Genomic DNA, 15,465 nt, shown 5'->3' on the forward strand with positions numbered 1-15,465 from the left:
TTACTTGCCACTTATCAGCCCAAGCCTGGATATTGTACAGATCTTGCTGCATTTCTACTCAGTATCTGAGGAATCGCAAATGATGCTGAACATTGTGCAATCATCAGCGAACATCCCCACATCTGAACTTATGATTGCAGGAAGGTCATTGATGAAGCAGCTGAAGATGGTTGGGGTTAGGACACTGCAATCAGAACTCCTGCAGTAATGTCCTGGAGCTCAGATGATTGACCTCCAACAACTACAACTATCTTCCTTTGTGCTGGGTACAATTCCAACCAGCGGAGAGTTTTCCCCCTGATTCCTATTGATTCCAGTTTTGCTAGAGCTCCTTGATGCCATACTTGGTCAAATGCTGCCTTGATGTCACCTCACCTCTTGAGTTTTGCTCTTTTGTCCATGTTTGAACCAAGGCTGTAATGAGGTGAGGAGCTGAGTGGCCCTGGCGGAACACAAACTGAGTGTCACTGAGCAGGTTATTGCTAGGCAAGTGCCACTTGATCACACTGTCAACGACACGTTCCATCACTTTATTGATGATTGAGAGTAGGCTGATGGGGCGGGAATTGGCTGGGTTGGATTTGTCCTGCTTTTTGGGTACAGGACATACCTGGACAATTTTCCACATTGTTGGATAGATGTCAGTGTTGTGGATGTACTGGAACAGCTTGGCTAGGGGTACGGCAAGTTCTGGAGCACAAGTCTTCAGTACTATTGTGGGAACGTTGTCAGGGCCCATAGCCTTGGCAGTATCCAGTGCCTTCAGCCATTTCTTGATATCACGTGGAGTGAATTGAATTGGCTGAACCTGGCATCTGTAATGCTGGGGGCATCAGGAGGAGGCCGAGATGGATCATCAACTCAACACTTCTGACTAAAGATTGTTGCAAATGCTTCAGCCTTATCTTTCACACTGATGTGCTTGGCTCCCCCATCATTGAGGATGGGGATATTTGTGGAGCCTCTTCCTCCTGTTAGTTGTTTAACTGTCCATCACCATTTATGACTAGATGTGGCAGGACTGCAGAGCTTAGATCTGATCCATTGGTCATAGAGAGATACAGCACTGAAACAGGTCCTTCGGCCCACTGAGACTGTGCTGACCATCAGCCACCCATTTATACTAATCCTACATTAGTCCCAGATTCCCTACCTTCTCTCAATTCTCCGACCACCTACCTACACCAGGGGCAACTTACAATGACCAATTTACCTATCAACCTGCAATTCTTTGGCTGTGGGAGGAAACCGGAGCACCCGGCAGAAACCCACGCGGTCACAGGGAGAACTTGCAAATTCCACACAGGCAGTACCCAGAATTGAACCCGGGTTGCTGGAGCTGTGAGGCTGCAGTGCTAGCCACTGCGCCACTGTGTCTGTTGGTTATGGAATCGTTTAGCTCTGTCTATCACATGCTGCTTACGCTGTTTGGCACGCAAGTAGCCCTGGGTTGTAACTTCACCAGGTTGACACTGCATTTTGACGTAAGCCTGGTTCTGCTCCTGGCATGCCCTCCTGCACTCTTCATTGATCCAGGGTTGATCCCCCGGCTTGACGGTAATGGTAGAGTGGGGAATATGCCGGGCCATGAGGTTATAGATTGTAGTTGAGTACAATTCTGCTGCTGCTGATGGTCCACAGCACCTCATGGATGCCCAGGTTTGCATTGCTAGATCTGTTCCAAATATATCCCATTTAGCATGGTGGTAGTGCCACACAACACGATGGAGGGTATCCTCAATGTGAAGACGGTACTTCATCTCCACAAGAACTGTGTGGTGGTCACTCCTACCAATATTGTCATGGACAGATGCATCTGCGGCAGGTAGATTGGTGAAAATGAGGTCAAGTTTGTTTTTCCCTCTTGTTGGTTCCCTCACCACCTGCCGCAGACCCAGTCTAGCAGTTATGTCCTTTCGGACTCAGCCAGCTCGGTCAGCAGTGGTGATACTAAGCCACTCTGGGTGATGGACATTGAAGTTCCCCACCCAGAGTACATTCTGCACCCTTGCCACCCTCAGTGCTTCCTCCAAGTGGTGTTCAACATGGCACTGATTCATCAGCTGAGGGGTGGGGCGGGGGTGGTGGTGCGGTAGGTGGTAATCATCAGGAGGTTTCCTTGCCCATGTTTGACCTGATTCCATGACATTTCATGGGGTCTGGAGTCAATGTTGAGGACTCTCAGGGCAACTCCCTCCTGACTGTATACCACTGTGCCACCACCTCTGCTGTGTCTGTCCTGCCGGTGGAACAGGACGTACCCAGGGATGGTGATGGTCGTGTCTGAGACATTGTCTGTAAGGTATGATTCCGTGAGTATGACTATGTCAGGCTGTTGCTTGACTAGTCTGTGGGACAGCTCTCCCAGCTTTGGCAAAAGCCCCCAGATGTTAGTAAGGAGGATTTTGCAGGGTCGACAGGGCAGGGTTTGCCGTTGTCGTTTCAGGTGCCTAGGTCAATGCTGGGTTTTTGCAATAATCGATAATGGTTTCATGGCCATCATTAGACTAGCTTTTTAATTCCAGTTGAATTCAAATTCCACCTTCTGCCCAGGTGGGATTAAAACCCATATCCCCAGGGGAATACCCTGGGTCTCTGGGTTACTAGTCCAATAACAATACCACTGCTCCACCGCCTCTCCCTGATATGGGGTTTTCCGGCAGGTTCCAACTTTTTTTTAAAAGCCCACTTGAAAATCCCGAATCTGTCCAAAGTTCAGAAACAGCTGTCCCAATGTCAGCACCTGTCAACTGTGAAATTGAGCATGATTCTTTTAAAAAAGAACTGACCTATGACAAACCCAGATGGTGTTTCCAGTTGTTTGCTTAAGCTGCTATGCTGAGCACTCCCGCTCCCTGTAACTTCAGAAGGAGAGAGGGGAGGGGGAGTTGAAGCAGGAAGTGGGGGGGGGGGGGCGAGAGAGAGGGAGGGGCAGAGATAGAGGGGGCATGGGGGAAGAGGGAAGAGAGAGAGAGGCAGAGAGAGAGGGGAGAGAAATAGAAAGGGGCAGAGAGAGTGGGGCAGGTAGAGGGGGCAGAGAGAAGGGGCAGAGAGAGAGAGTTGGGGGAGAGAGAGTAAGGGGGAGGCAGAGAGAGAAAGAGGGAGGACAGCGAGAGAGAGGGGGACAGAGAGAGACAGAAGGGAGACAGCGAGTGGGGGGGGGAACAGAGAGAGAAAGAGGGGGGCAGAGAGAGTGGGGAGCAGATAGAGAGAGGTGGGGAGACAGAGGGGGAGAGAGAGGGGGGGAGAAAATGATGGGGTAGAGAGAGGGGCCAGAGAGAGGGGGGACAGAGAGAGAGAAAGGGGGAGACAGAGAGAGGGGAGACAGAGAGAGAAGGGAAGAGGGAGGGGCACATTTGTTGTTGATTTGATAATTTTTAATGCCTTTATCTTTCCGAAATTGTCTCACCGGCCCCCATGTAAGACAAAAATTGTAATGTGGCCCCCCATGCGAAAAGGTCAGACAACCCTGGTATTAAAGGATCTATAAGAGGAATTACATTGTTGAAAAAGAAGCTCCAGCAGCTTATCAATGTCGTTTGAACCCTAATTTCAATTGTCAAAACATACTCTTCAGTTTACCACATATATCTACAGGATCATGCCAGGTTCTCTGGGAAGGAGGTGGTGTTCTTAAAAATAAAGCTATGCCCATGTATGAAGCCAGTCTGATTGCACAATCTCTGAAACAAGAACATGCTTGCTTGTGCATAGTGTTTATGAAAAGCAGCAGCCAAAAATCAGACTTTTTAAGAGTCAGTCTTTCAAGGTTGCATTCCTGCTGGGGAGGCTCCGAGGCTCCAATGCCAGTCACGAATATTCAGAAAATCACAGGTGAACTGACCACGATCCTTCATCCAGATTCCTTGGAAAGTTGTCCCATTGTTGCCTATTTGTTGACTATGAGAATTGTCTGATCGTCACTCCCAAGTTGAACAGTTAGTTACCCTATTTGTGCTTAATGGCCTTTTCCTATTCTCAAAAATGGTTTTGGTTATAGATCAATGTGGTACCATATGATTCTTACAAATGCTTATTGGCTGTTTGATATAGGAAAATAACATGTCTTCTATACCATCAATTGAACAAAAACCTTCATTAATTGCTGAGGAAAACTTTTTTTGTCAATCAGGTGACAATATAATTTCACTGGGATAATATGAGAATATGTTATTGCACCCTGTGGATGATGTTGAATAAAAAAAGATTATTTTGCTGACTTGAGAGTTTTTCTTTTCTCGACAACACTGTTTAATGGTATCTGATCAATTTCATTCATGTAGCACAAAATTCATTGGAATCTTTCCCACACATGGATCATCTTAACTGAGACCAAGAAGAGGCTATTAGGCGCAATGAGCCAGTTCCTTTCTCATAGAGTAATGTTCCCACCTGTAGCATTGTGCTAAAGTTTCTATGGAGATAAATAATTTTATTTTCTCACCTGATATTAATTTGCTTGAATTTGTAGTGAAACTTCTCGTGGATGACATTTTAAGTTTTACATCAGGATCTTGGTCCATTATTGTGACAAGGGCTTGCCTGTTCCCAGCTGGCCACTCGAGCATGCCATCATTTTCACCACTGCAGAGATGTAAAAAGAGTCCCGTGTAGTTTTCGTAACGAGAATGAGGATATAAAGTGAGGCCATAGCCATAACCTTCTGGGCTATAAAACCGTCGACTATTTATCCCAACATCTTGTCCCATGTTTTGAAGAAGCGAAGAGAAGTTCTTTACTTGCCAGACGCCATTAGGACAGCGGGTCTCAGTAAAAGTAATGTCATCAAGGAAAATACCACCCATAGAATTTGTGGAATTACCGATTATACCTTGGAAGGCATAACGAAACTTGGCCTTTGCATTAAAAGTCACATGGGCAATGTTCCAGGAATGGACACCAGCAGCTGAAGAGAAGCAAAAAGTGTTTGTTGGTGAAAAAAATTGAGATATTTCAGTTTTGCCACATTTTCAACAGACTTCTGTAGGCACCCTAATAGTCCTATTTACAGATTATCATAGTTCTATAGCATAATAAAGCCAATACATGGACTTTCATGTTGTATGTAGTTTCCAGTGAGTAAAATATTCATACAGTACATGACGTGGGTGAAATTGAATGTAATAAATCAATTTGCAATTAGATGGCTTCATGACTCTTGAACAAAATTAAAAATATTTCCAATCAGTATGTTTGAATCGTACAGTTGGTTTTGACAGAAGGTCATCGACCTAAAACGTTAACTGTTTCTCTCTGCTCAGATGCTACCAGACCAGCTGAGTATTTCCAGTATTTTCTATTTTTATTGTTGGCTTTCCTAATCTGTTTGTCCCTATGCCAATTTTCACGTGGCTGTTAATAATCCTGAGATTATCACCCAGTAGGTCCTGCTTTTCAATTTAGTTCATAACTCCTCATACTCGCTCAGCAGAACCTCTTCCCTAATGTTTCCTATGTTGTTGGTTCTGACATGGAGCACAACAATTGGATCCTCCCCTTTTCAAATTCTGTTCCAGTTGTTTTGAGATGTCCCTTTATCATGCCACAGACCCTTCAGGATTCTCAATCCTGACTACAGCAGATGCTATCTATCGCCCTAACTATAGAATCCCTATAACTACATCCTTTCTACTCTTCACCTCCTTCCCTTGGACAGCCTCCTGCTTCCTGGTGCCTTGGTCAGCATTCTAGTTGTCCTTCCCATAGTCTTTTTCCTTATCCTCAGAGTATATTGTACCAGTTAAACTGGATCGGTATCTGCTGGACCTCCTTCACTACTGGTCCTACTAGGTTTCCTTTACATAGCTGACTGACAGTATTATCTGATGCATTATCAAGGAGTAGTAAATGACAGTTATATGAAAATACCTTCAAATACATTTCATAATATGTCATATAAATTTCATTTTATGGAAAAGTTCCATGTTACTGATATTTTCTTTAAAATATTGGATATTCTTATATTTTTTGAGTCATATATGTTCCACAGATGATCTGTACTGGAAAAGTACCAAACAGTGAATATCAACAGGCTATTTGACTGCAGGCAGCACAGATCCTCTCATCACCAATAATCATGCCTGTGCATTTTACCATGGGATTCATGGAGTGTTGAGGAGCCCTGAATGATTTACCTCTTCTGAACCTGGGAACAATGAGGCCAATTGCAGCATTCCCATCACCAGACCCAGTACAATCACTTATCTGATGGCACAGATCAGCCATCAAATCTGGGACCTCCTGAACATTAGGATTAGGGACTATCCCACAAACTGAAATTACCAAAACAGCCTTCCATCCTTCATTTTTTTATGTAACAGTATATCCTGTCTACAGCTTCATGGTTTATAGGCCATAATTAACTAATGCTAAACTCTACATTGAAAGTGACTTATCATAAGCCTTGTAATGTAGTCCTGTGTTATGAGCATGCCCAGTGCATGATGACATCATTAAGTATGTGAGCTGGTCATTTTGGTACCTGTCTTACTTTACTAGATCCCAGACTGAGAATAAGGCAATTCTTGAGCTCAAGAAAGCAATTTTATTAACGGGCATTGGCCCAGAAGTGTTGGCACACTAACAAACCTTCTTGCTCCCAACAAGGCAAAAAGTGTGTCATTCAAAATAATTATTGCCAATTTGGAGGAACATTTTGATCCTAAGCCTCTAGAGATAGCAGAAAGTTACAAATTTGGAACCACAAACCAGAGAAGTAGCGAAACAGTTGACAAGTACATCGTGGCACTGAAGAATTTATCATTACATTGCAACTTTGGCACATTCTTAGGCCATGTATTATGAGACAGATTAATGTGTGGATTGGAGGATGAAAGAATCCAGTCAAAGTTACCAAACTAAGATTGTTTCTACCATGGAGATGACATCAAAGAATGCTCGGGAATTTTGTCCTATGCATGTGACTGGAACAGCTTCTGCCCACTGTCAGAAGGCTTCTGCCAAGTCTAAAGCAGGGAAACCTGATCAGAAGAATATTGTTGATAAAAGTTTAATGACTTGTTATCACTGTAATGACAACATCACGGCACAGGCATGTCAGTATAGAAATGCCAAACGCTTTAATTTCCAAAAGATAGGCCATATTGGAACTGCTTGCAGAGCGAAGGCCAAAGCAGGAAAGAGCTCTTTCGAGAAGTAATGGAAAGCAGCATAACAAGGGTGAAGTTCACATCTTTGAAGCAATTCCAGAGTTCCTAAGCGAAGAGGAGCTAGGGCTGAACAACATTTATGCCACTAGCAATCACTCAAATAACAGAGACATTTGTACAAAGGTGTTAGTAAATCAACAGTACATTAACATGCACGTCAATAAGACATGCAGATTGCTCAATTATAAGTACAATTTCTCCTCATCTCTGTCCTAAAAGGGCGACCCCTAATTTTAAAATAGTGACCCCTAGTTCTGGATTCACCCACAAGAGGAAACATCCTTTCCACATCTACCTTGTCAAGACTGTTCAGGATTTTATATACATCAACCAAGTCTCCCCTCACTCTTCTAAACTCCAGTGAAAACTCCAGTCCAAATTTTCCTCATATGACAACCCATTCATTCCAGGTATCAATGGAGTAAACCTCTTCTGAATTGCCTCCAATGCATTTCCATCTTCCCTTAAATAAGGAGACCAAAACTGCACACAGTATTCGAGATGTGGTCTCCCAATGCCCAGTATAACTGAAGCATAACATCCTTATTTTTATTTTCAATTCTTCTCGTAATAAAGGATAGCATTCCATTTGCCTTCTTTATTACCTGCTGTACCTGGATACTAACTTATTGTGACTCATGCACTAGAACACCTAGATCCCTCTGCACCTCGGAATTCTGCAGTCATTTTCTGTTTAAGTAATACTCTACTTTTTTATTCTTCCTGCCAAAGTGAACAACTTCACATTTTCCCACATTATACTCTATCTGCCAGATTTTTGCCCACTCACTCAACCTATATTGGTCTGCAACATCCTTATGTCCTCTTCAAAACATACTTTCTTAGCTATCTTTGTGTCATCTGCAAATTCAGCTACCAAGCCATTGCTCCCCACATCTACATCATTGATATAAATTGTAAAAAGTTGAGGCCCCAGCACAAACCCCTGCAGGACTCTACTGGTCACATCCTGCCAATCAGAAAAGGACACATTTATGCATGCTCTCTGTTTTCTGCCAGCCAGCAAATCATCTATCCATGCTAATATGTTACTACCCCACCCCCACCACATGAGCTCCTACTTTGCGTAATAACCTTTTATGTGGCACTTTGTCAAATGCCTTCTGAAAATCCAAGTACAGTATGCCAACAGGCTCCCCTTTATCCACTGCACATGTTACTCCTTCAAAGTACTCCAATAAATTGGTTAAACATGATTTCCCTTTCACAATATCATGCTATTTCCGATTACCTTGAGTTTTTCGAAGTGCCCAGTTATAGCCTCCATAATGATTGATTCTAACACCTTCCCCATGACAGACGTCAAGCTAACTGGCTTATAGTTACCCGTTTTCTGCTTTCCCCCACTTCTTGAATAGAGGGATTCTATTTGCTACTTTCCAGTCTGATGGAACCTTTCCAGAATCTAGTGAATTTTGAAAAATTAACACCAACGCATCTACCACCCCATTAGCCACCTTTTTAAGACCCTAGGATGAAGCCCATCAGGACCCGGGGACTTGTCAGCCTGCAGCTCCTTCAGTTTGCTCAGTACCATTTCCCTAGTAATTGCAATTTCACCAAGCTCCTCTCTTCCTTCCACCTCCTGATTTACAGCTGTTACTGGAATGTTTTTTGTATCCCCTATAGTGAAGACAGAGCATACGAATTAGGAGCAGGAGTAGGCCACTCGGCCCTTCGAGCCTGCTCCACCATTCAATAAGTTCAAGGCTGAACTGATTACTCCATATTTCCACCTACCCACGATAACCTTCCACCCCTTTGCTTATCAAGAATCTATCTACTTCTGCCTTAAAAATATTCAAAGACTCTGCTTCCACAGCATTTTGAGGAAGAGAATTCCAAAGACTCACAACCCTCTGAGAGAAAAAAATTTCTCCTCATCTCTGTCTTAAATGGGCGACCCCCTATTTTTAAACAGTGACCCCTAGTTCTAGATTCTCCCACAAGGGGAAACATCCTTTCCACATCCACCCTGCCAAGACCCCTCAGGATCTTATATGTTTCAATCAAGTCGCCTCTTACTCTTCTAAATTCCAGTGGGTACAAGCCTAGCCTGTCCAATCTTTCCTCGTAAGACAGCCCGCCCATTCCAGGTATTAGTCTGGTAAACCTTTTCTGTACTGCCTCCAATGCATTTACATCCTTCCTTAAATAAGGAGACCAGTACTGTACACAGTACTCCAGATGTGGTTTCACCAATGCCCTGTATAACTGAAGTATAACCTCCCTACTTTTGTATTCAATTCCCCTTGCGATAAACAATAACATTCTATTAGCTTTCCTAATTACATGCAGTACCTGTATACTAACCTTTTGTGATTCATGCACTAGGACACCCAGATCCACTCTGCATCTCAGAGCTCTGCAATCTCTCACCATTTACATAATATGCTTTTTTTTTATTCGTCCTGCCAAAGTGGACAATTTCCCACTTTCCCACATTATCCTCCATTTGCCAGGTCTTTGCCCACTCACTTAACCTATCTATATCCCTTTTTAGCCCCCTTATGTCCTCTTCACAAGTTACTTTCCTACCTATCTTTGTGTCATCAGCAAATTTAGCAACCATACCTTCGGTCCCTTCATCGAATTCATTTATATAAATTGTGAAAAGTTGAGGCCCCAGCACAGATCCCTGTGGCACACCACTCGTTACATCTTACCAACCAGAAAATGACCCATTTATGCCTTCTGTCTGTTTCCCGTTAGTCAGCCAATCTTCTATACATGCCAATATGTTACCCCCTACACCATGAGCTTTTATTTTCTGCAATAACCTTTGATATGGCACCTTATCAAATGCCTTCTGAAAATCTAAGTACAATATATCCACCGGTTCCCCTTTATCCACGGCACATGAAGAACTCCAAAGAACTCCAATAAATTGGTTAAACATGATTTCCCTTTCACAAAACCATGTTGACTCTGCCTGATTACCTTGAATTTTTCTAAATGCCCTGCTATACCATCTTTAATAATAGCTTCTAACATTTTCCCTGAGACAGATGCCATTTCCTCATTATTTTATTTTATTTTAAGATACAGCACTGAAACAGGCCCTTCAGCCCACCGAGTCTGTGCCGACCATCAACCACCCATTTATAATCCCATATGCATACCACAACCCCCTACCTATACTAGGGGCAATTTATAATGGCCAAGTTACCTATCAACCTGCAAGTCTTTGGCTGTGGGAGGAAACCGGAGCACCCGGCGAAAACCCACGCAGTCACAGGGAGAACTTGCAAACTCCGTACCCAGAATTGAACCCAGGTCGCTGGAGCTATGAGGCTGCGGTGCTAACCACTGTGCCACTGTGCTGCACTGTTAACTCTCCATTCTCACTCTCTAGAGGATCAACACTTACTTTACTTACTCTTTTGCTTTTTAAATACCTGTAGAAACTCTGGCTATCTGTTTTTACATTTCAAGCTAGCTTACTCTAATTTCTTTCTCCTGATTAACCTTTTAGTCATTCTCTGCCGTTCTTTATATTCTGACCAATCATCTGACCTGTCACTCATCTTTGCACAACTATATGCTTTTCCTTAAGTTTGATGCTTTCCTTAACTTCTTTAGTTAACCACGGATGGCGGGTCCTCCCTTTAGAATTTTTCTTTACAGTAGGAATATATTTATTCTGAAATATCCCCTTAAATGTCTGCTACTGCTTCTCTTTTGATCTATCTCCTAGCCTAGTAACCCAGTTCACTTCAGCTAGCTCAGCTTTCATGCCCACATAAATGCCCTTATTTACGTTTAAAATACTAGTCTTAGATCCCGTCCAAGTGTGAACATAACTACAAGCAGAAAGAAAAGGAGGCGCTTGGAGTCACCTTCAGAACCAAAAGTTTTCACCATTTTTTTGTTGGGTGGAAACTTTACTCTAGTTACAGATCATAAACCCCTAGTACCTATTCTGGGACCAAAGTCTGCTAAACCAACAATGGCGGCATCAAGAATGCAGCGGTGGGCTGTACTTCTCTCAAAGTATGACCACAACATTGAATATCGTAGTTCAAAGGAGAATGCTATAACTGACGCATTGTTGCATTTGCCATATGAAAGCTCAAAAGTATGCTGTGAAGGTGCAATCTTCCCAACAAGGGATGATCCAAAAAGAAAAATAGAAAAGAAAAGGCCTATAAAGTTGCCAGAAATAGTAGTAAACTTGAAGATTGGGAAGATTATAGAATATAGCAAAGGAGGACCAAGAAACTGATAAAGAAAGGACTGTAAAAGCTTCTAAAGGTATGTAAAAAGGAAACGTTTAACTAAGACAAATGTGGGTCCATTACAGGCAGAGTCAGGAAAATTTATAATAGGGAATAGAGAAATGACAGAGAAGCTAAATGATTATTTTGTGTCTGTCTTCACTGAGGAAGATACAAGAATCTCCCAGAATTAGAGATTCAAGGGACTTGGGAGAATGAGAAAGTGAAGGAAATTAGTTTTAGGAAGGAGGTTGTATTGGAGAAATTAATGGGGCTGAAGGTTGATAGGTCCCTAGGACCTGATATTCCACATCCCAGAGTGTTGAAAGATGTAGCTATGGAGATAATGGATGCATTGGTGATCATCTTCCAAAATTCTATAGATTCTGGAATGGTTCCTACAGATTGGAAGATAGCAAATGTCACCCCACTATTTAAGAATGGAGGGAGAGAGAAAACAGGGAACTACAGACCTGTTAGCCTTACATCAGTTGTAGGGAAACTGTTACAATCTATTCTAAAGGATGTGATAAATGGACACTTGGATAATAATGATCTGATTGGGCATAGTCAACATGGATTTATGAATGGGAAATCATCATTGATGAACCTGTTGGAGTTTTTTGAGGATGTCAACAGAATTGATAAAGGGGAGTTGGTGGACATAGTATACTTGGATTTTCAGAAGGCTTTTGATAAAGTCCCCCACAGGAGGTTGTTTTGCAAAATTAAAGCACATGGGATAGGAGGTAATATACTGGCATGGATTAAGGATTGGTTAACAGGCAGAAAATAGAGAGTAGGAATAAATGGGTCATTCTCGCGTTGGCAGGCTGTAACTAGTGGCGTACTGCAAGGTTCAGTACTTGGGCCCCAGCTGTTCACAATATATATCAATGATTTGGATGTGGGGACCAAATGTAATATTTCCAAGTTCGCAGATGACACAAAACAAAGTGAGAATGTGTGTTGTGAGGAAGATGCAAAGTGGCTTCAAGGGGATTTGGACAGACTTAGTCGGTGGGCAAGAATGTGGCATATGGAATATAATGTGGAAAAATGTGAGGTTATCCATTTTGGTAGAAGGAATAGATTTGCAGAGTATTTCTTAAATGGTAAGAGATTAGAAAGTGCAGATGTACAAAGGGACCTGGGCGTCCTCATCAATAAGTCACTGAAAGCTCATATGCTAGTTCTTTCTTTTCTTTTGGGCCTCCTTATCTCGACAGACAATGGATACGCGCCTGGAGGTGGTCAGTGGTTTGTGAAGCAGCGCCTGGAGTGGCTATAAAGGCCAATTCTGGAGTGACAGGCTCTTCCACAGGTGCTGCAGAGAAATTTGTTTGTTGGGGCTGTTGCACAGTTGGCTCTCCCCTTGCGCCTCTGTCTTTTTTCCTGCCAACTACTAAGTCTCTTCGACTCGCCACAATTTAGCCCTGTCTTTATGGCTGCCCGCCAGCTCTGGCGAATGCTGGCAACTGACTCCCACGACTTGTGATCAATGTCACACGATTTCATGTCGCGTTTGCAGACGTCTTTATAACGGAGACATGGACGGCCGGTGGGTCTGATACCAGTGGCGAGCTCGCTGTACAATGTGTCTTTGGGGATCCTGCCATCTTCCATGCGGCTCACATGGCCAAGCCATCTCAAGCGCCGCTGACTCAGTGCTGCTAGTGCAGCAAGCAATTAAGAAGGCTAATGGTATGTCAGCCTTTATTGCAAGAGGATTTGAGTACAGGAGTAGTGAAGTCTTGCTTCAATTGTGTAAAACCTTGGTAAGACCGCACCTGGAGTACTGTGTGCAGTTTTGGTCCCTTACCTTAGGAAGGATATTATTGCCATAGAGGGAGTGCAACGAAAGTTCAGCAGATTTGTTCTCGGAATGGCGGGTCTGTCTTATGAAAAGAGATTGGGGAAACTAGGCCTGGATTCTCTAGACTTTCAAAGAATGAGAGGTGATCTCATTGAAATCTACAAACTACTTCAAGAATAGACAGGGTAGATGCAGGTAGATGTTTCCCCTGACTGGGGAGTCTAGAACCAGGGACACAATTTCAAAGTAAGGGGGAAACCACTTAGCACAGAGATGAGGAGAAATTTCTTTACTAAAAGGGATGTGAATCTTTGGAATTCTCTACCCCAGAGGGCTGTGGAAGCTCAGTCATGGAGTATGTTTAAAGTAGAGATTGACAGATTTCTAAATAACACTGACATAAAGAGATATGAGGATAGTGTGGGGAAAAGGCATTGAAGTAGATGATCAGCCATGATCGTATTGAATAGCAGAACAGTCTTGATGGGCTCAATGGCCTACTCCTGCTCCTATGTTCCTATGTTCCTTCCTATGTTCCAAAACTTGAGCATGACTTGCTTGTTAGCAAGCTTTTGCCAGACTGTGAACCAGTTCAGGCTTCAATGTCTGAAGTACCAGTTTCAGAAAAAGAAATAAGATCTTCTTTAACTCCTGAACTGAAACCAGACAGTTCAAAACCTGACTCGACAACAAAACCTGTGAGCAGATCAGGAAGACTTTGTAAACTAGATGTTAGATTTAATTGATAGATATTGTTTAAGGAAAAGTCCATTGTTATTTTGCCAAGTGTGCATATTCTCAAAGATCTGTTTGTTTTTGAAGTTGCATAGTTAGTATATCTGTAAATATTTTGTTACTTTTTTTAACAGGTACTTGAATAAGCAAGGATAGAGGGGTATGGAATTAATGCAGGCAGGTGGGATTAGTATAGATAGGCATTATGGTCGGCATGGACGCGGTGGGCCGAAGGGCCTGTTTCTATGCTGTATGATTCTATGGGTACATGATATAGTCATAGAGTCAACGTTTAAAAAGGGAGAAGGAGTGTAATGTATTCCTATATTATGAGAATGCCAAGTGTGTGATCCGGCCATCTTCAGTGTCTTTCTAGCTCTACTAGTTCCTCCCAGTACATAACAAATCTCAAAAGTCCATACCTTGAAAAGTCTTAACTTTAACTAGTTTTCGAACAGTTCCAGTTCCGTCATCCATTTTCATCCACACAACAAGCTTATCCATAGGGCTTCCTGTCATTTTATAGAAGAACTGAAGGCACTGTTCAATCTTTTTGGGGTAAAGGATCCGGGATTCCAGAATGGCGCTTTCATCAGTCTTTCCCTTGTTAGTATCAAAGTACATAAAGTATCCAGCATCTAAAATGTGAATGATTTGTTACCAACTGAATAATATGGAATTATTCTTAAACATTCTAAAATTAATTATGATTAGTACTTTACAGCAATGTGACATGAAGATGTAACAACAGCCATTGGTAGGTCTGGGGCTAGGTTAAATTTCACACATCTATGTCAAAGCACAAGCATCAAGAAGAAGCACCCTACTAAATCAAGCTGCCAACATGCACACTATATGATAAAGGAAAGAAATAACCTGCATATAATTTGAAGTTGGTGCTGAATATTTATTTGCCTTTGGTTACAAAATAAGCAGCATAAGATACTAATAAATAGTTTTTAAATAATTGAGTATAAAAATTTAGACCATGTTTTGGGAGCAACTACTTGACACATGTGGTTTCCCCTTTAAGAACTGGTGGATTTGCAGCACTCCCTGGAATGAGTGCCTGATGTCCCAGTCTTTTTTACTGCATTCCTGGTATGTCTGCTAATGTTTTGCTGTCATTGTGACCTTCTTACTCTGCCATAGCTTTTCCATCCTGGTCATCGAACTGCGTACTGAGCACTCTTCCCACAATGAAGTTATGAAGCATGCAGTAGTTGGCAATTATTCAGAAAACTATTGAAAGGTGTATGTTGTGAGACTGTCCCCAGCTAAGCAGAGATATGTAGCACTGTGTCAAAATAACAGATAATAATTCTGCTTGTAACATGATCTTCATTGCTTCTGTTAGCATGTGGGCATTGAGGCCATGGCTGCATAGGTCTCCCTGAAGCAATTCTTCCATTCTTCACTCCCCTTGAATTAAGAGTGACATGGCTGCTAGCCTTAAAATGAAGACACTGTGAGAGCTTATAGGAAGCAGGCACTGACTTGTAGGATA

General features: G+C 42.6%; 1 protein-coding gene across 1 annotated transcript in view; it reads right to left on the bottom strand.

Annotated features, from left to right (window-relative positions):
- Nucleotides 1-15,465, bottom strand: part of LOC137357031 (meprin A subunit alpha-like) — a 60,520-nt gene that overhangs the window by 26,301 nt on the left and 18,754 nt on the right. The window contains exons 10-11 of the mRNA XM_068022977.1: nt 14,381-14,596; nt 4,445-4,906 (exon numbers count right to left, since the gene is read on the bottom strand). Of these exons, the coding sequence (XP_067879078.1) occupies nt 4,445-4,906; nt 14,381-14,596 (678 nt within the window). The remainder of the gene's footprint in view (nt 1-4,444; nt 4,907-14,380; nt 14,597-15,465) is intronic.

This window comes from Heterodontus francisci, chromosome 3, assembly GCF_036365525.1.
Source record: "Heterodontus francisci isolate sHetFra1 chromosome 3, sHetFra1.hap1, whole genome shotgun sequence".
Taxonomy (NCBI): Eukaryota; Metazoa; Chordata; class Chondrichthyes; order Heterodontiformes; family Heterodontidae; genus Heterodontus; species Heterodontus francisci.